This window comes from Mustela nivalis (assembly GCF_964662115.1).
Source record: "Mustela nivalis genome assembly, chromosome: 11".
NCBI classification, from domain to species: domain Eukaryota; kingdom Metazoa; phylum Chordata; class Mammalia; order Carnivora; family Mustelidae; genus Mustela; species Mustela nivalis.
This window is the reverse complement of record NC_139030.1, coordinates 100,244,669-100,266,366: the sequence shown is the minus strand read 5'-3', so window position 1 is coordinate 100,266,366 and position 21,698 is coordinate 100,244,669. Positions and strand designations below refer to the sequence as shown.

Here is a 21,698-nt window from a genome sequence, read left to right as displayed (position 1 = left end):
AAATATGCTGTCCCCAGACATATAAAAGTCCCTCCAAGAAAACAACCACTATTGCATTCCTTCTGTAGGCCTTAGAAATTTCTGTGGATTACATGACTATACGTTTTTATATCCCTTTCTAATATATAGATGGGAATTACTACATCTACTCACCTTACAATTTCTACTTAGCAATTGGAAACATATACATCTTCCTAATTCTTTAACCCACTGAGCCACCCAGGAACTAATATTCCTGCCATCCTGGAACTAATATTCTTAACTACTATACTATACTGACTCAACATAGTAAGATTAAGCATCTTTGCATATTTTATTAGGAATTTGCACTTCTTGTTTATGTGCCCTTTGTCCATATTTCTATTATGCATTTATTATCATTTTTTAAATGTCTTGTTTAGCAAAGAAGCATCAAAAGATGCTAAAACTAGTGGGTAAAAAGATGAATAGAGAATAATATATTTATGGAGACTTTAAGTATTTCCTCCACTCCAAAAACACTGATTAAAGTCTTAAAAAAAAAAAAACCTGATTGAGTATAAAAGGGGAAAATAAAACTTTATAGTAGAGAAACCTGGCAGGCACCAACTCAGACATGTGATCAAGGTTAACTTCACTAGTAATGAGACAAATCAAAATTGTGAGCCACTTGAGAATGCAATGAGAAGAACACAGCATCTGTAGGGACGCCTGGGTGGCTCAGTTGTTAAGCATCTGCATTTGGCTTAGGTCATGATCCCAGGGTCCTGGGCTCAAGTTCTTTTATCAGGCTCCTTGTTCAGCAGGAGCCTGCTTCTCCCTCTGCCTGCTGCTCCTCCTGCTTTTGCTCTCTCTTTCTCTCTCTGACAAGTAGATAAATAAAATCTTAAAAAGAAAGAAAAAGAGGGAAGGACAGAAGGAAGAAAGGAAGGAAGGAGAGAGAGGGAGAAAGAAAGAAAGAAAAGGAAAGGAAAGGAAAAAAAGAACACAGCATCTCTTTTGTGATTTTTCTGCCAAAGTTTCAAATCGTGAATCTAACCATGAAGAAATATCATTAAATTGAGATTCTAAAAAGTAACTGGCTGGGGCCCTTGGGTGGTTCAGTTGGTTAAATGTCTGACTGTTGATTTCGGCTCTGGTCATGATCTCAGATTTGTGGGATTGAGCCCCCACATGGGGACTCATGCTCAGCAGAAGTCTGCTTGAGACTCTTTCTCTCTTTCTCCCTTTGTCCTTCCCTCCCCCCAGCCCCACTCTCTTGCTTTCTCCCACAAATAATAAATTAATCCTTTTAAAAAGAGTAACTGGCCTATAATCTTCTAAAATGTCAAATCCATGAAAGATAAGAAGTGTTAGATAGCATCTATAATTATGCTGCCATTGGAACATTAAATATATTTATTAAAAATTTTTTGAAATTATTTCAAAATTGAAAGACCAGTTCATTTTATCAAACCAATATCAAAATCCAGTAAGGTAAATGTGTAACTATTTTTAGAGGTGTATTTATTTAAAAAAATAAATTGCTGATTACTGAATTCCCTCTGTTATTTTCAAATCCGAGTCAGTTTTAAATCCATTACATATAGTTTTTTCTCATGTTGATGGATTTCGTATTTGGAATTCGACTTCTTGCTAAAATTGATTTGTAATCCCAAAGCCAATATTCTGAATGCTTTTATGATCATTCATGGATATACAGAGTAGCGAAAAACTTTAGTCACCGGATATACATGTTTCCAACTGAGGTCAACAGGTCCTCTGCCTTTTTGTTTCATCTCTTACACTATAAACAGATGTCCTTTTTGCTATTTTGTGTATTTCTCACAATTTAGGGGCATTTTGTTAGTGATTTCTGGTTTAAAATAGCTCCCAGGTGTAGTGCTAAAGGGCTGAGTAGTGTTCATAAGCACTGGAAGGCTGTGATATGCCTTTTGAAGAAGGAAAAAATGTGCTAGATTTACTTTGTTAGGGGATGTAGAATGCTGTTGGTCATGAGCACAGTTAATAAAATTAATACCTATTTTTAAAGGTATCTTTAAACAGAAAAACAAATAAAACAAGATTATGTATTGATCAGTTGACAAAAATGTTGTGGCCAGAGGCTCACAGGAACATAACCTTATATTTCCCCTAGGAGAAATGGTTCAGTGTTCACTAATTCAGCATTTACTGCAACTTTGTAGAACATGACTACCATAAATAACAGATTCAATTGTACTTCTAACATAAACACCAAACTTCTACCTCAGGAGGGTAGTCTTCCTTAAACTCCAGATGATCACTATCTATTCTTCAGGTTCTTCCAATTTTTGAGAAATAGGTAGATGATTATTTAATGAGAGGATTATTAATTGATATCTATATCTGTTGTTTTAATTTTAATTTTTACTCAAAAGTCAGAGCCTGGAACATATATTCAAATAGATTCCAAAATTCAGTGTAGGGGCACCTGGGTGGCACAGTCAGTTAAGCATCCAGCTCTTGATTTTGGCTCAGGTCATGATCTCAAGGTCGTGAGATCAAGCCCCACCATGGGCGCTACCGTTAGTGTGGAGCCTGCTTCACACTCTCTCTCTCTCTTTCCCTCTGCTCCTCACCCCCTCAAATAAGTAAATAAATCTTCTAAAAAATCAGTGTAGGTGCACCTGGGTGGCTCAGTGGGCTAAAGCCTCTACCTTCAGCTCAGGTCATGATCCCAGGGTCCTGGGATCGAGTCCCTCATCGGGCTCTCTGCTCAGCAAAGAGCCTGCTTCCCCCCCTACCCACCCCCGCCTGCCTGCCTCTCTGCCTACTTGTGATCTCTGTCTGTCAAATAAATAAAATCTTTTTTTTTTAAATCAGTGTAAATTTCAGCCTTAAAAGATATATTTTGGGGGCAACTGGGTGGCTCAGTGGGTTAAGCCGCTGCCTTCAGCTCAGGTCATGATCCCAGGGTCCTGGGATCAAGTCCTGCATTGGGCTCTCTGCTCGGCAGGGAGCCTGCTTCCCTTCCTGTCTCTCTGCCTGCCTCTCCACTTACTTGTGATCTCTCTCTGTCAAATAAATAAATAAATCTTTAAAAAGATATATTTTGGATTTGTGCTGTGGTCAGAATTGGGGAACCAGCATTGCCACACTGAGGCAGGCAGCTTAAGAGCTAAGGGAGCAAGAAAGATGGTATTAAGGGTGGGCCATGGTGTGGGTATTGATTTAGCATATGCCCACAACAAACACCATCAGATTTCCTGCAGGTTAAGATTTTTTTGTTAGAGAACACAAATTATTGGGAAAACACTAAAAATAATGCCAAGAAAGCTAACAAGGATTTTAGCTTAAAATAGGCTTGTAAGATAAAATGCCCAGATTAAGCATTGCATGGAATACATACTAAAAATGATTTGTCAGTTATCTAAAACATTAAAATTAAGTGCTATTCTACATTATTTTTTAGATCTGGCAACCCTCATCTTAATTTTTTTGAAAGCATTTTAAAAGTGCAAGAACTGTGAATATCTGCAGCAAAAAGCTCTGAAGCCTAATAAACACAAGTCAAAAAAAACAAGTCTGGAAGGATTCTGGATGACAGTTTGTGAAATCTGTTTTTAAAAAAGGAAGTTCAAACCAACTTTCCCCAAAAGGGAGACTATTGTTCATTGCTGATAAAGATGAATACTACAGAATAGACCATTTTTGATACTATCACTGAAATTAGTTTAAAGAAAAAGAAAACGCCAAGTCTTTAAACTTCACAGTATGAGTGAAGTACTCTTTACCAGGTGTAAAAAAGCTAACCTAGAGATTGAAGATAGCCTGGTGCCAAAATTCCATCAAACTCAAAACTCATTTTTTAAGTGGAATTAGTGGCTTTTGCTAGAAATAACAAGGAACAATGTCAGAAACCTGTGACCTTGATGAACCACATAACTTTTTCACATTTATGGCTAATTCTTTAGGAGTTAAGTTAAACCTTCCTTGTTTGCTTACATTAAGTTCCTCATCTTTTGAGAAAAAATGATGCTTTACAAATCTCTGAAGTCTAAAATATTTAATTATAGCTGTATAAAATATTGGTTAAAGATAATTGATTTTTCTTTTACTTCATGTCACTAAAAATCTTAGTTGTTTTTTTTTTTGTTAAAGATATACTTTTTGACATGTACTTTATTATAGGCAGTGAGGTCACTCAAGGAGACAATCGAAGACTGTTGGGACCAGGATGCGGAGGCTCGGCTTACTGCACAGTGTGCTGAGGAGCGAATGGCTGAACTTATGATGATATGGGAAAGAAACAAATCTGTGAGCCCAACAGTCAATCCCATGTCTACTGCTATGCAGAATGAGCGGTAAGACCTTGGAGGGGTTTGACATTCATCAGCCAGTATTGAAAACTGAGACTAAACAGAGATTAGGGAAGAAATACTATTAAGCCAGTCTAAAAAGACAATGATTAATTCATACAATCTAACATTGTGGTATTTTTTTCTATATGCCCATTTTTTGCTAGAGATTTTTGTTTGGCATAAGTGCAAGATGAAATTTGTGATATTTTGATATCTCAAGATATAGTAAAAGAGGTTAGTCTTTATTAATGCTCCTACTTCCCTAAAATAATAAAGGCAAAACATCCTCATGGTTCCAAAAGTTTATAAGCACTTCTGCTTATATTGTCTCATTTATCATTTGTTGCCATTATTTCTTTCTTTTACTTTTTATTTACTTATTTATTTTTAGGGAGAATAGAACTATGAAATTGGCTACTTAACCACTGTTTCACTAGAGACCAAGATTTCAGTCTTCCTATCCAATGTTCTTTTGTTTATAGAATATCCTACTACTACTTAACATGAAAGCAATTCGTTAGGTTTTTCTATCCCATCATAAATATTACTTTATGAGACATTTCTTTGTTAAATTATGATCTTTCATTCTAAATAAAAGGGCTTTTTTAAAAATTCCTTTAAAAAATTGCAACTTTCAGATAATGGTAACCTATGTTTCTTTCTTGCATGTTTGGGGGAATGTTTTCCCCCAAATTTGTCATTTTATTTAATACATGTTAAAATTTTTCAGAAAAGCACCCAGGAAAGAGTTACCAGAGAAAATTGAGATAAAACCATACTTGATTATTGAATTATTTTTTTGCTATTTTCTATTCTAATTTTTAAGAGCAATTTGTGTTATAAACTATAGACCAAAATTTGGTTTACACTGCTTATGTTTGGACTGAATTAGCGTCAGCAGGTGAACCCTTATCCCTGATATTTCAGCAAGTCAAGGAAGGTAAAGACTAGCAATCCTAAATTCAAATTTTCGTACTTTGTGCCACTTGAGGATAGTCTTCTGCTTCTGTCTCCCCTGATCTCTGTATTTTCTGTGTGCTCTAGCATGTTATTTGTACCTCTCTCAGGCATAAGTTACTTTTAACTCTAAGTACTTTTAAACTTTTTCTAAATGGTAAGAAATCTTTGATGGGACCCTCCCTTGTATTGACCATTTTTCACCCCCTAAGTCCTTCAGCTCTGTGTTTTTACATGCTGTTTCTCATGTCCTTAGTCATTTCTAAATAGTTTCCCTGAAATCATGCACTATACAACTACTTTTTTTATTCTTCACCCTCCTGTCATTCTCCTTGAGCTGCTGCTTTTCTCCTAATACTTGTATCTAATAATAATCCTATTGTTTAGTTAAAGCTATCCCTGCCTTAATAACCAAAAAAAAAAAAATTTTTAATAAAATTTAAATGAAGTTTAAAAAAAAAAAAAAAGCTATCCCTGCCTTTATTTTATTTTTTTCCTGCCTTTATTTTAAATGACCTAAATATATTTAGTGTGATGCTTAAGAACCATCCCTCTCAAGGTATGATAAGGACTGTGAAGAACTCTTGATAACTGGAGAGTAGTTCTGAATTGTGCCTTTATCTGAATGTCACACTCTGTCTTATACTCTTAGTCTGTAGAAGTTTCATTGATATGGCTCAATTTGCCCTCAGAAAGGTACATTTCATTGCTAGACTTCCTCTTAATGGAAGCACTTTGGAAGAACCTAAAAGCTTATATTCTTTTTACCATTTGGCTGTTGTAACTTAATTGGTAAAGTATTTATTGAGTTGCCACTATGTATCTAGGATTGTAGGAGTACAAAAGAAGCATATAGTGGCTCCTCCTCTCATGAATCTTTATATCTGGTTGTGCAAGTATACAGTTCATAAAGATGTATTTGGTAATGTTACAAAGCTATAGGGGAGATTTTTAAAATTAACTCTTATAAACCAAAATAATGAACATCCATAAAAAACATATCTAGATCCACTAGGTTTTCAGTAGTCTTATTTCATATAAAACTAGCATTTAGGGGCACCTGGGTGGCTCATTTGGTTAAGTGTCTGCATTTGGCTCAGGGTCTGGGATTGAGCCCCACTGGGCTCTGTGCTCAGTGGGGAGTCTGCTTCTCTCTCTCCCTCTGCCCCTCTCTTCAACTCTTGCTCTCTCTCTCTTGTGTGCTCTCTCTCCCTCAAATAAATAAATGATATCTTTTTTTAAAAAACCAACTAACATTTAGCAAGTTATTAATTGACACTTAATTGTGTGATCAGAATTTTTACATTACCTCTAGGGCAGTGTGGTTAGGAACAAAATAAAAAGCAGTTCATCCTTTAAAATCAGTGGTTTTAAACTTGGAGGGTCAGTTTGCCATAAGTGTACATTCTCAGTGTGGCACTTTTTTTCTTTCTTTAAGCAACCTGTCACACAATAGGCGTGTGCCAAAGATTGGCCCTTATCCAGATTATTCTTCTTCCTCATACATTGAAGACTCTATCCATCATACTGACAGCATTGTGAAGAATATTTCCTCCGAACATTCGATGTCTAGCACACCTTTGACTATAGGGGAAAAGAACCGAAATTCAATCAACTATGAACGGCAGCAAGCACAAGCTCGAATCCCCAGCCCTGAAACAAGCATCACTAGCCTGTCCACCAACACAACCACCACAAACACCACTGGCCTCACTCCAAGCACTGGCATGACCACTATATCTGAGATACCATACTCAGATGAAACAAATCTGCATGCCACCAGTGTTTCACAGCCCATTGGGCCAACCCCTGTCTGCTTACAACTTACGGAAGAAGACTTGGAGACCAACAAGCTGGACCCAAAAGAAGTTGATAAGAACCTCAAGGAAAGTTCTGATGAGAATCTCATGGAGCATTCTCTTAAACAGTTCAGTGGGCCAGACCCACTGAGCAGTACCAGTTCTAGCTTGCTTTACCCACTCATAAAACTTGCAGTAGAAGCAACTGGACAGCAGGACTTCACACAAGCTGCAAATGGCCAGGCGTGTTTAATTCCAGATGTTCCACCTGCTCAGATCTATCCTTTGCCCAAGCAACAAAACCTTCCTAAGAGACCTACTAGTTTGCCTTTAAACACCAAAAATTCAACAAAGGAGCCCCGGCTGAAATTTGGCAGCAAGCACAAATCAAACTTGAAACAAGTAGAAACTGGAGTGGCCAAGATGAATACCATCAATGCTGCGGAACCTCATGTGGTGACAGTCACCATGAATGGTGTGGCAGGTAGAAACCACACTGTTAACTCCCATACTGCCACTACCCAGTATGTTAATGGGGCAGTACCATCTGGCCAGACAGCCAACACAGTGGCACACAGGGGCCAAGAAATGCTGCAGAATCAATTCATTAGTGAGGATACCCGACTGAATATTAATTCCAGTCCTGATGAGCATGAACCTTTACTGAGACGAGAGCAACAGGCTGGCCATGACGAAGGTGTTCTCGATCGTCTTGTGGACAGGAGGGATCGGCCACTGGAAGGTGGCCGAACTAATTCCAATAACAACAACAGTAATCCGTGTTCAGAGCAAGATGTTCCTACACAGGGTGTTCCAAGCACAGTAGCAGATCCTGGACCACCAAAACCCAGAAAAGCACAGAGGCCTAATTCTCTGGATCTTTCAGCCACAAATGTCCTTGATGGCAGCGGTTTGCAGTGTAAGTGAAGGGATCATTTACTCTCTCCTGCTTGTCTTTTGGGACCGTTTAATTACTTAGATAAAATTAAATTGTGTTTTCAACTTGCAGTTACTTATTTTTACTGCTTTTGGAAACATGGTAAGCCACTTGGTTGGACTCAAAAGTAATCAGACTGTTGTAAAGAAAAAAAGTAATTTTTTGTTGTTGGTAGTCAATGTCGCAACAGTCAGAACTTAAAACCAACTTTAACACATGCCTTACATAGCTGCTGGTTCATAATGCAATTCATGTACTTACTGTGAATGGTTGAAACTAAGTAAATACGAGTTTGAAAGCTCCAGGTAAAATGATGTCAGTAGAACTTTGAAACACTTGTTGAGTATTTTAATATCTGTTATGTACATACAGATTTTATCAGACTAACCTTAAATCTTTAAAATCTGGAGAAAATTCAGAAAAAAATCATTTTTTTTTAAACTGAAGTTCTTGGTCTTGGGGGATTTTTTGGTTTTTTTAGTATCATCTTGTCCAAGAGTTATGTGTTGAGCCTCCTCCTGCCTGCCTATGGCATCTTGCCACAGGTCCCCTAAACAGATAACTTGATACATGGTTTCTAGCACCAAAGGGATTATAACACAAGACAGCACACCAAAATCTTTAATAGTCATCATTATACAAGTGATTTCTCTTTTGGGCTGACAGCACTTTATGGAAAGAAAGGAGTCATTTTTTATGGTTGTTGTCAAGGACTACAAAATGGCCTAAAGGGATTTGGCTCTCAGAAATTAATCAGTAGGGGGCACCTAGCTAGCTCAGTCAGTGGAGCATGCAACTTGATCTTGGCATATGGGTTTGAGCTCCATGTGGGCCTAGAGTTTACCTAAAAAAAGAAAAAAATCAGTAAAATCTATCCCCTTGTTTGAGTGGCTTGTATTATAGGCCAATTGATACACCCTATAGCAGGGCTCCACAGCAATAAAATGTCTTGTCAGTTGTGGGAAGGGGAAATTACCAGAAAATTAATACTATAGTATTTATATCATTCTTCTGAAAATATTATATGCCATGTACCTTTAATCTGCTTTGAACATTAAGTAGAATGATTAAATGCATTTTGCCAAGTTAGGAACACTACCAACAAGGAGAGAATTTGAGAATACAGCTGAAAACTTCCAATTTTCTCTTCTGTTTTTGCTTGCCCAATAGAATAATCCAACCAGTTATGAAAACGATTGGGCTTAAAGAGTCTCAGAATAAGTTGGTTAAGGTTTGCCTAGAAAATAATTGCCTGGCATCATGAATTTCCAGTAATGTCTATTAATACCTCCTGCAGATATTAGTTTGATCTGTTCTTGAGTTACAACCCTAATTTCTTACTATTTAATAGTTTCTTTATATATAGTTTATTTTCCTGTCCTTTTATTTTCAGTCGGTGAGTCAACACAAGATGGCAAATCAGGATCTGGTGAAAAGATTAAGAAACGTGTGAAAACTCCCTATTCTCTTAAGCGGTGGCGCCCCTCCACCTGGGTCATCTCCACTGAACCACTGGACTGTGAGGTCAACAACAATGGCAATGACAGGGCAGTTCATTCCAAATCCAGCACCGCAGTTTACCTTGCAGAAGGAGGCACTGCCACAACCATGGTCTCTAAAGATATAGGAATGAACTGTCTGTGAAATATTGTCAAGCCTATGGAGTGAAATTATTTTTTGCATCATTTAAATGTGCAGAAGACCTTTTAAAAAAACTGCTTTATCTTCCTGTCAGTACCCTCTCCCACCCTGCAACAGGACTTGCTTTAAATAGATTTCAGCTATGCAGAAAAATTTAGCTTATGCTTCCATATTTTTTAATTTTGTTTTTTTAAGTTTTGCACTTTTGTTTAGTCTCATTAAAGTTATATTTGTCTGTTATGACCACAGAATTATATGTGTGTGTATCAAAAGTGGTCTCAAAATATTTTTTTAAGAAAAAAAGCAAAAACAATGTATTGCTGATAATCAGTTTGGACCAGTTTCTAAAGGTCATTAAAGCAGAAGCAAATTAAGACAGGTTTGACTGCAGTGGTGTCTGATATCCATGTTTTATTTCTGGGCACAAGCTAGTTTATATGTTGAACTGTTCCTGAACATATTATCTGTTGGACATTCTTTTCTCTTGTGTTTTGTTGAATGTGCAATAGTCTATAGTCCACAAATAAGCTTTCTTGTAAGCTCTCTTCCTAACAGAGCACACATTCTTCCATAGTAAATACATTTTTCTGCCCCAACCCCCATACTTTTGGCAGGTCAGTTCTATGGCAGTGATTTTTGCACAAGAGAGAGCAGCTACCTGATTTCTTGCTTTCTCTCTCCGTATGGAGAATGCAGAAACATTGTCTCAAAGGGCTCTAAAAAAGGAACTACCAAAACCTAACTTGAAATGCCATTTCTTTTAACCTTCCAAGTCCTAAATGTTTCTTTCCAGGCATTTTAATAAACGTATTTGGTTCTGGTTTTTGGAAGTTCATAAGAGAGCATAGAACAAAGTAAACGAAGTCATATTAGCCTTTCTTCCTTTTATTTTATTTTTATATGTATGTTCATGATCCATATTCATTTATTTAAGAAGCACATTTTTATTGGAAAACTTACAGAGCTATACTTATAAGGAATTTTTAAGTAGGTAGATCGTTAAGACTATATAGTGTTATAGCCTTCATTCTCTGAATAGGCCATCATCTTTGACTCAAATAAAATTACATTTCCTATTTAAAATAACTTCAAAAGTAATTCATAGTTTTGAACCAGTAGTAACTTTTTATTCTCTTCCCTGCAATGCCTGGTGACTTTATCTGAAAATGAGTCCTCTTCCCATGACCTAAAACACTGTGTGGAAAAATCATTCATCTGGCATGCCAAATCCCTGTGGAAGGAAAGATTGCTGCCAAACCTATCATTTTTGAGCAGACTGAGGCTTACCTCTCTTTTTTCAAAACTGTTTCTTCACTAACCCCATTTTCATAATTTGTCTTTTTGCCAGCTTTTCATATGATCTTTGATAGATGAGCAGCATTTATTATTTACATTATATTAGAATATACCTTTTGGTGATAACACATTAAGTATCCTTCAAGTCATATTGTTTTTTTAAAAGCTTCCTTTGCTTCTTTCCTTACTGATAGTTATCTCTAAACAACAACCTCAGCATGTTTTTTTAAAATAAAGCACTTTATGTCAAATAAGGGACTTTTTTTTATAAGCACAAATTATTTTCTATCAATTTGCAAACAGTGATGTTCTCACTTAATTTTTCCAGATTCTCAGAGTACTTAACAGATGTTATTTAACTAAGTTCTAAGATTTCTCTGAAAGATTAAAAGCTAAGAGAAAAACACAAATGCCCATATTCTTGCTTTTAGGTTTTTATCTCCTGAACAATGTTTTCTCACTTGTATTCCTCTATCTTCATCAGTTAGCTAAAGATAACATAAGTTTCCCAATTTGCTGTCCAAGATATTTATAATTTATTATATAAGGCTTCTGTTTTTTGTCATCTCTTATAATCCTATGAGTTAGATGTTATAACACTTCACATTTATGCTGATGGATGGCTGAACACAGTTTTGAATTTTTAGAATAAAGATGATTTTTTTAGTGCCCAGGATATCCACCTTTTGTGTTTTATTGGCCCTTCTCTTGATTCAGATACTTAACATTGTTCAGTCTTCTTGCATAATTATTTTTCTATCTATGTAACAAATTATTTATATCTTTCTCACCAAATTTTCACTTAGTTCTCTTGCCTTTATGTCTTTAAGCTGCATTTCATTATTTTCAAACACGTGTAGGATATCTTTGAATCAAAGTAAATCACATTCCTTCTCCAATTGAGGCTAAATGACCATTTGAGATCTAACTGATCGTTTCCTGACGGAAGTTATCCTACCTTACTTTGTGTTGAGGCTACTTGGTTGTAATTTTTCCAGCATCTTTTTTTTTTTTTTTTGATGTTTAATATTAAAATGCTTTCAAGAATTTATATACCAAAATAAAAGAATCCTTTTAAGTTTCCCATTTCATGCAAGCATGTTTAAAACAAATAATTTTCTTTCCCTGGTTTTTTTAGTAGATCCTTAAAAAATAGGAAGAGTAAAAATTGTACATCAGACCAATTTAGAATCTGTAATATACAAGCAAGCAAAATTACTTAAAATATTTGCTAACTTTATTCATCTAATAATGTTTCTTAAAGCGAATATTTAACTGCTGTCAATATTTTGCATGTAGAAAAGCATTTGGATCCTTTAAATAAAGGCCATTTAGTGAAAAAATATTAAAATTCACTTTGCTAGTGTTACAACCTTAAAAGCATCATAATAGGTAATCAAATCCTAATATTAATTCCCTGAACTATCCTAACTGTATGTCAGATCTAGATAATTTAAAGAACTTGATTTGAATTGGGTTTAGACAAAAATTATTTAATCATAATTCCTAACAGTGTTCCCCCTTTTTAAATTCATAATTTGGGGAAAAAGAAACCAATATCAGTGTAAAATGTTATGAAAGGGCACAGGATTTGAATAACAGTAACTGACGATTTGTTATATACTGAATGCTGGGATATACATTCACAACTCTTCTAATCCTCATAGCAACTATTTAAAGATCATAGTTAATATTTCCACTTTACAGATTGAGGAAATTGAAGCAAAGAAAAGCTAAGTCATTTGCCCAAGTTCCACATCCTAGTAATAGAGAAAGCTAGATTTTAACTTGGGTTTGCCTCTCCACATCTCTCTCATCCACACCACACTGCCTACACACTCTATGACAGGATGTGTGATATAGTGACATTTTGTAAGAAATTCAGTCATTACACTCCAGCACAAATGTGGCTTGTATATAGGCCAAACCAGATACCTTAATCACTTTCAAAGTTAGACGAACATAAGACATGTGGACATGTCTATGCTGGCTGTTGCTTGCGAAATAATTACTAATTCAAGATGAAATTCAATCCCACATCTGCCATCATGAATCCTAAAATTATTTCTCTTCTCTTTACTCCTAATATTCTTGCATTGTAGGACTAAAGGTAAAGTAAATTTTAAGGGAAAAGTGAAGGTGGTTTATGAGAACAAAGATTTTTCCCTAAATTGATGCCATACTTGACTTGGAGGAATTAATTTAACATGGCTTTTAAGTCTCATCAATCCTTTGACTCCATCTTGAAAATTTCTGCTTGAAATGACTTAGAGAAGATTTTGCTAATCCAAAGAACTAATTGAGGAAGACATAGAAAGGATACAAAGGTATCCTTTTTTACAAAGCAGTTTCGATAGCTTCCTTACACGTACCCACTTACTGCAGAAAATGTACATTGGTTCTGAATGTGAAAATAATTAAAGGTAGGAGCATTCAAGTAAGTATGTGTTTCAGTGGGAATTGTCACAAAATTTGGCAAGTGTTTTTATTTAAAATATTTTCAAGTTTGGCATCTAAAGCCAAATAGAATACCTGGTAGGCCACAGCTATTTGCTGAACTTTCCATCCTCAAAGTCATTTAAAATGGAAGAATACTTCAATAATTTTTTTTGTTTCTTTTTTCAATATTTATGGAAATGAATATTTCATTGGAGGTAGTTAGCTCCTAGAACTTGAGATTACATTGTATTCCTGAACAGCCTTCTATAAAATTTATGTTAAACTTACTACGAGTTATGTGCAGGTCAATATATAACTATTCATAGATTGCTTTATATATTACTTTATCTTCAAGCTAACTTATTAGAAATTGTACACACAGTTGATTATCTAGACCTGTGTAACACTCCCACACACACCCCAGGAGTTTTTTTCAGACTGAGATGTTTCTAAATATACCTTTTGCTGTCAGTTTGCTCTTCAGCAAATAAAATTGCATTTTAATTTGTAGATTCTGAACTATGCAAATGTTAGCCAAAACTACCTTGCATGATCCACTCTTAAATATATTCCTTGACTTAGTAAATCTGGCAAATCACTGTTTGAGCTAGTTACACAAATGTTATTATCAAAAGAAGGCTTTTCTATAGCTTCTCAGATTAAACTAGTATAGAAGAAAAGAAATCTCAGGGTGCTCTGGTGCACCTCCCCATTACTTTCCTTCAACTGCCTTTTAGTTTGTGTCTGACTTGCTGTATCCCTTGGTTATCTGAGTTGCAATCTTCTGTGTCAGGAAAGTTTTCTTCATGTCTATTCTGCTTCCCTCCTGTTTTATTTTATGTGCATTTGTCTCCTCCAGCAGTTAAAAAAAAAAGTTGGCCATCTTCTCCAGTATTGTCATTTTTCATTATGCTTCAAGCTTCTCAATTAACATCTAAGTCTCAGTTCTTCAGACAAAACTGCTTTGGTTCCCTTAGCATTTCCTTCTCAGCCCTATTTTAATAACTATTTATACTTAAGAACACCTAAAATTATATTTTACATTATATTCGAATTCATTACTCCCATTTAAATAATAGTTCAGTAGGATAGAATTGAGAATTTGAGATGTAGTAACATCTGAATTGTTTGACAATGGATCCAACCATCAGATTGTCAGAAAATCAGCTCTTAATTTGAGTTTTGTATTATTAAACATTTCCTACTAAATTGTGGAGTTTTATAATTTTATATTCTCATTAGTTCTAACTAAAAAGCCATGCATACAGAATTGTATATAATTTTGCCATTAAAATTTTTAACCTATATTGCAGCAAGCTTAGCATTATAATTGAGCCACAACATTTTACACTTTTCCTTGTATCAAATATTAAACACAAAATGCAAGATTACCTTTCAAAAACCTTATAATAATCAGGTATTATCTATGGACATTTTTGCAGACCACTTTTGAAATACTTATTATTTTGCAACATAGACTGGACTATAACGACTTTCATTTAACTTTTAAGTGGCTGGTTAAAGTTGAGTGTTTGTGCATATAAAAAAAAAATCCAGGATTTTATCTCATGGCTGATACATTTGAAAGTAAGTAATTCAGAAGATTTAATGCTGTATATTAGAATTATGCCCCAAATAAATCTATCATATTTTGAAAATTCCAATTCTGTTATTATGTGATGTTCATAGTTTTACTATTAATTGTAGTGACATTCATTTTTTTGAACTTAATTTGCAACCCAGATTCTAAAGTTTAAGAGAAGAAACCTTAAGAAATAAATCACATCGCTAGGGCAATCCATTTTATGATTGAATTTTTTAAAAAATTACAACTTTCAAAAAATGTTTCAAAAGGCAACATGTAGGTTTTTTCCTTTTTTTTTTTTTGTACTTTTAGATTTCAGAAACATCTTCATGTGTTAGACTCGTTCTATAGACATAATATTACTTAAAAACTCAGGGTCCTTTTCATCCTTTGCACATGAGAAACTAATTGGAAACAAATAAGCAATTAGTCCAGTTGAATATTTAAAGTGTTTGTTGCATATACAGTTCATTTAATGTTTCATCTTATGATTTGACTTAATTTACATAGACATAACATCAGATTTCATTAATTATAAAAACTTGCCCAGTTCTGTAGTTACTGAATAGAGGGAAATGACTCAACCAACTGGCTACATGTTGCAGCCTATTTAGGCCTTAGAGTTGAAGCATCATCTTAAAACCATTTCTCTTCTTTGGGTAAATGGTTATACATGATGGGACAAATCATTTCATTTTGCTTTGTTTTTTAATAGGAGAACTTAGTAAAGTTATTCCTCTGAGATAAAATTTTCTTGAAGTAATTCAACATTATAAAACTCTTCTAAAAGTGAATTAATGAGTTTATAGCCTTAGTAATAGTTTGGATGGTTTTGAGGAGGTAACCTATGGTAAGCTGTTTATCACCTTGTTATATCCAAATAGAATTTTTCCTTCAATCAGAAAAATCAAAGCTCCAAATTGATATGCTGTATACTTAAAATCCTAGCAGTGAGGTTATTTGTAACCAGTCTCTTGTCTCAGGCTCTCCACCTTATTACCAATCCTCTTAAGTATGATAGGGAAACATATTTTTAAAGGAGCTTAACAGTAAGAAAACTAAATTACTAAAAGATGCAATTCAAAGATAGGTTCTGGTTAAAACTGAATTACTTGGCTTCTGTGGCTTTTCTTTTTCTCGTCACATTTATTTATTTAAAGTTTTTGTATCATGTTTCCATGGAAATTATATTGTGTAAGTGTTTGTATAAGCTGGAATCATCCTTAATTTTCTGTTGATAATTTTTCAAATGAAGATAAGTGGATAATTGTAAAGTACACTAACTCTTAGGGTATTGTAGTAGCTGAAACATGGAGATGTGTAGCTGCCGTGCTTTTTCTGAATGGACAGGAGAAACATAAGCTACAGAGTATTCATTTCTGAGGATGCTTTTCTGGAATAAGAAAGGCTGAAAAATATTGGCAATTCCTCAGAACCCTCTTTCTTGTTAACGGGTATCTTTTGTTGGTGTGTTTTGCTCTTACATTACAGATAGAATATCATATGAATTTATGAATAATTACTTTCAGTTATTTTTGCTTTTGTAAAAGCCGTCTGAGACCTTGCTATGCTGTGTAAGTTGTGTTTGATGGATCAGTGTGAGTATGAAATAAAGCAAATCACTTTTCTTTTGTATTATCTATGGATGCCACTATGAAAGCTGACATTAAGCCACTAAAGAGTTTTTTATGAATAATTGTAAGTAAATGCTTTGATATATATAAACCTAAATAAAAAGATTGTATTGCTACAGAGACATTGGAGAAGGAAATTTTAAGACAGTTCTTTAGGTTTAAAAAAGGCTTGCTGTAAAATGGTGCATTATTCCATTTATTAAAGATCATATTAATGACAACAGTAATTGTATCTTTTGATTTTATTAGGTCCCCAGAAATTATGACTGTTAGTGTGATATTTTAGGTGTTTTGCACCAGAATAGTAAATGTTTTAATATACTCATTACTCAATATGATACAGTTTTTTAAAATCAACTAACATTAGAATAATAGTTGCAGGGGCGCCTGGGTGGCTCAGTGGGTTAAAGCCTCTGTCTTCGGCTCAGGTCATGACCCCAGGGTCCTGGGATCGAGCCCCCGTGTCAGGCTCTCTGCTCTGCAGGGAGCCTGCTTCCTCCTCTCTCTCTCTGTCTCTCTCTCTCTCTCTGCCTGCCTCTCTGCCTATTTGTGATCTCTGTCAAATAAATAAAAAATCTTCAAGAAAAAAAAAAAGAATAGTTGCACACTTTCTGTATACTAGGCACTGTGGTAGTTAATTCTACATATGTAGAATAAATAAAATACACATTGTCCCCATTTTAAAAATTAGAAAACTGGTTCGGGGAAGTTAAATGTCTTGTCCAAAGCCGCAGAACTGGTAAAATGGGATTCAATGTATTTCCCATTTTGCTTTGAACTAATAGTTTTAAATCTCTGGTTATGGCAAGAAAATTCAAAAATAAAAGCAAGAATGGCCCAGCAGTAAAAAGAATAGCCAGGAACATACATGAAGCAATTTGCTGTTACTGAAATGCTAACAGGTACCAAAACAACTGTCTCTACTGGCCTAACATTGATGTGTTTGTACTAAACATCATCAAATAATCTTTTAAGTTAGATCTTCATGTTTTTAAAAGTCCTTTTTATTGCATTTAAGTCCTAAATACTGCATTTAAAAGTTGTTTGCATTTAAAAATTACAATAAAAAGTCCTAAATAGGGGCGCCTGGGTGGCTCAGTGGGTTAAGCCTCTACCTTCGGCTCAGGTCATGATCTCAGGATCCCGGGATCGAGCCCCGCATCGGGCTCTCTGCTCAGTAGTGAGCCTGCTTCCCCCTTTCTCTGCCTGCCTCTCTGCCTACTTGTGATCTCTCTCTCTCTTTCTGTCAAATAAATAAAATCTTTAAAAAAAAGTCCTAAATATTGCATTTAAAAGTTAAAATGCAATATGAGTTTGTGAAGGCATCATATATATTTTTAAAGATTTTGTTTGTCAGAGAGCAAGAGCACAAGCAGGGGGACCAGCAGGCGAGGGGGAAAGCAGGTTCACCGCTAAGCATGACCGAAGCCGAATGCAGACACTTAACTGACTGAGCCACCCAGGGACCCCATATTGTGTTTGACTCCAGATGAATTCATTGTATTAGCTAAGCGTCCTGGAGTAAGGTCCTAATATGGCAAAAGCATGAGAGAAATTTAAAATCTCAGAATATGCAGCTCATTGCCTTTATAGATTTTTAAAATAGAACAATTTTGACGTCATGTGTTCCAGTTTTTGGTTCCAAAAACGTGTGCAGACACCTTTCACCTATTACCTGTAGAAATGATTCAAGAACAGAGTCTTCTCTAGGTAAGCCACACAGAAGTTCAATTTTATCTTTTTTTTTTATTTTTTTGAGTGAGTGCCTATCTTTCATTCTTTATCTTTTATCTCTTTGAGTTGAGTTTAATACCAACTTGTTGCACATAGTAATATACTAGGCCATTGGGGGTGGTGCTTGCTATAAAAATGAGTTTCAAAAGCAGCCTTAAAAGGAGAGAATAGAAAAAAAAAAAAAAAAAAGGAGCAATAGCAATAAAAAGATAGCCTAAGATGGCAGATGGTGGAAAGATAATGAGGAAGTTGTGTCAAGGGTGGATGGGTGATCTTCCACAAGAAGTGCTCGAGTCCTCCTGCCGGAGCTCCTTTCTCCCATCCTGTCCTCAACCTACTTAACTTCTCAACCCTCAAGCTCTTCCTTTCCTCTCTCCACAATTAAAAAGGAAGGTAGAAAAACCCAGAAGCTATTAACTATTCAGGGACACAAGTATCCTAAATGCATGTTCGGTTTGTTTTTAATTGGATAAATGAAACAGATAAAAGAGGAAGTTTTCTTTTGCTTAACCTTTCCATAGAATGAAACAATCAAGAATTTATGTAAGACAGCGTAGAAAATATGCATAAATTCCCAAGAACAATATATTCAAGAAAACAAATTATTCTCCTTAGATGTCATGTAGAACTTCAGAACTACTCGGGTCTTTTTTTTTTTTTTTTAAGATTTTATGTATTTATTTGAGAGACGGGGTAGATAGAGTTTGAGGGGAGCTAGAGGGGGGTGGGGCAGAGGGAGAGGCAGGGAGACTGACACAGGATTTGTTCCATCCAGGACCATGACCTGGCCAAAGGTCATGGTGACTGAGCCACCCAGGTAACCCTACTTGGGTCTTTTAAAGTAAAAATTTTATTCAGTTTTTAAAGTAAGTAAATAAGTTTATTAAACTTGTTTATCCATGACACTGGTGAAGTCCTCTAGGAGGCACATACTCTCATATGTAGAAAAGTAAACATTTTCAGTAAAATTTTATAGTAAAAACTCTTAGCTGTATCTCCTTAACTCCCATTGTCCCTTTTAACTGAGTTTCAAAACCCCACTGTGACCTGTTGCAATAGGCATTTAGTCTTTTTGTTTGTTTGTTTCTCCCTATTTTAAGCAATTTCACACTTTTTTTTTTAAAGATTTTATTTATTTGACACAGAGAGATCGCAAGAAGGCAGAGAGGCAGGCAGAGAGAGGGGGAAGCAGGCTCCATGCTGAGTGGAAAGCTGGATGTGGGGCTCGATCCCAGGACCCTGAGATCATGACCGGAGCCAAAATCAGAGGCTTAACCCACTGAGCCACACCCAGGTATAGCACAATTTTACACTCTGTTGCCAGTCATCTTGTTAATACTCTTACCGAGTTACCCAATGGTTCAAACTCCTCAACCTGAAATTCCAAGTTGTAGCAATTTACTTTTCTAGCCTTATCTTCTACCACTCTACTAAATAGTTTCTAGTTACTTGTTTACTTTATATCCTTACCAGGTTGTCAGCCTTTTGCATCATGGAGGGAGTCTTGTCTTTTTTTTTTGGCCTGAAGTACTGATTTTTTTTTAAAGATTTTGTTTATTTATATGACAGACAGAGATCACAAGTAGGCAGAGAGGCAGGCAGAGAGAGAGGAAGAAGCAGGCTCCCCACTGAGCAGAGAGACCAATGCGGGACTCCATCCCAGGACCCAGAGATCATGACCCAAGCTGAAGTCAGAGGCTTTAACCCACTGAGCCACCCAGGTGCCCCTGAAGTACTGATTTTAATTGATGGGTAAGCTGATACCAAAATAATGGGGTTTTTAAATTTTTTTTTAAAGATTTTATTTATTTATTTGAGAGCAAGAGCAGAGTGAGAGAGAGAGAACTTGATTGGGGGTGGGGGTGAGGGAAAGAGGGAAAGTAAAAAGCAGATGCCCCGACCGAGCAGGGAGTCGGATGTGGGGCTCAATCCCAGGACTTTGAAACCATGACCTGAGCAGAAGGCAGACATTTAACCTATGGAGCCCCCTAAGAGCCCTGGTTTTTAAATTTTTAAGCAGATTTTCATTTAACTTCTACTAATCAAGTTTCTTAATCTGAGTTCTCTGTATGCTTGAAAGTCATCTAACTATAAATCAGTCAGTGAAGTTGTTCTGTGAGATTTGTGGCCTCTCTTTAGGGTTAAAACTGACCAAAGTGATAAGCACTGAGAAAAAGTGTAGATGTGCGAGAGAGAGAGAGAGAGAGAGAGAGAGAGAGAGAGAATTTTAAATAAATGAGCAATGGTATCATCCATAAACTTCTTTCAGCAGTTATGGTTTTAGAAAAAGCGAGAGTTAGTGGGTTTAGAAAAAGCTCCATTAGTTAAACGTTTTTATCTTTTTTGGTTTATACTGCAGTGTTTTTACTCTTTACTTCTTCAGTCGTGTTAATAAAACAAAATCCCTCTTCTTCGGGTAGCAGCAACAGGACGGTGTACCACTTTGGCCACCAGGCGGCTCCCTTATTTCATGTTCTAAGAACTGGAGCTCTCGCCGTTCTTTTCCATGTCCGGATGTGTCTTGTTAAATTTGGTTCACAATGTTTTCTTATTGAATCTGAATAATAAACAGAACAGGCTCCATAAAGCTATTTAACTTTAGAAGAGTCCAATACTTTACAGTAACAGAGGAGATTGAGGTTACCAGGCAGAAAGTTTACAGGTTACCCCTTCTCCCCAGAAGAACATAAACACCAAAGCCAGGACTTAATAAACAAGACCTTGTTAAGACCTCACTTTAGTCCTGCAATGAAACATCATTTACAGTTTCTGAGACCTAACAGAGGTGTCTAATACATAGTGGTTTGAACATTTTCATGCAACACTAGCATTTGCCAGGATTCTATCAAAATTTAGCAGAGCTCTATGAAGGCATTTTATAAGCAAGGTTAGGCTTTAGAGTGTTTTTTGTTTTTTTTTTTTTTTTAATTTATTTGACAGACAGAGATCACAAGTAGGCAGAGAGGCAGTCAGAGAGAGAGGGGGAAAGCAGGCTCCCTACCAAGCAGAGAGCCCGATGCGGGGCTCCATCCCACGACCCCAGGACCATGACCTGAGCCGAAGGCAGAGGCTTCAACCCACTGAGCCACCCAGGCGCCCCAGGCTTTAGAATTTTTTAAAAACCATCATTGACTTTGGCTTTCTTGATATTCAATTTTTTGCAAAAAATTTTCTGATTATTTTCTCCCCTTATTTTCTCTTCTCTGATTATTTTCTATCATTAAAATTGCATTTTAACAATATTCAGAATTGTTAAACAGCCTTTAGGATTCCTCATTTTATGATATATTATCATAAAAAAGAAAAAAAAAGTATTAATTGCTCTAAAGTTTTCGTGATTTTAGGTTTTCATTATGAAGCCTTCGTATGCATAGG

The 21,698-nt window shown here is 35.7% G+C and overlaps 1 protein-coding gene across 2 annotated transcripts in view; it reads left to right on the top strand.

Moving 5' to 3' along the window:
- BMPR2 (bone morphogenetic protein receptor type 2) overlaps positions 1-16,812 on the top strand; it is a 202,963-nt gene extending 186,151 nt beyond the window's left edge. For both annotated transcript variants that reach the window (XM_082688862.1, XM_082688863.1), the window contains 3 exons: positions 4,132-4,304; positions 6,697-7,976; positions 9,388-16,812. In XM_082688862.1, coding sequence (XP_082544988.1) covers positions 4,132-4,304; positions 6,697-7,976; positions 9,388-9,638 — 1,704 coding nt within the window. In that variant the 3' untranslated portion in view covers positions 9,639-16,812. The remainder of the gene's footprint in view (positions 1-4,131; positions 4,305-6,696; positions 7,977-9,387) is intronic.
- The last annotated feature ends 4,886 nt before the right edge of the window (positions 16,813-21,698 follow it).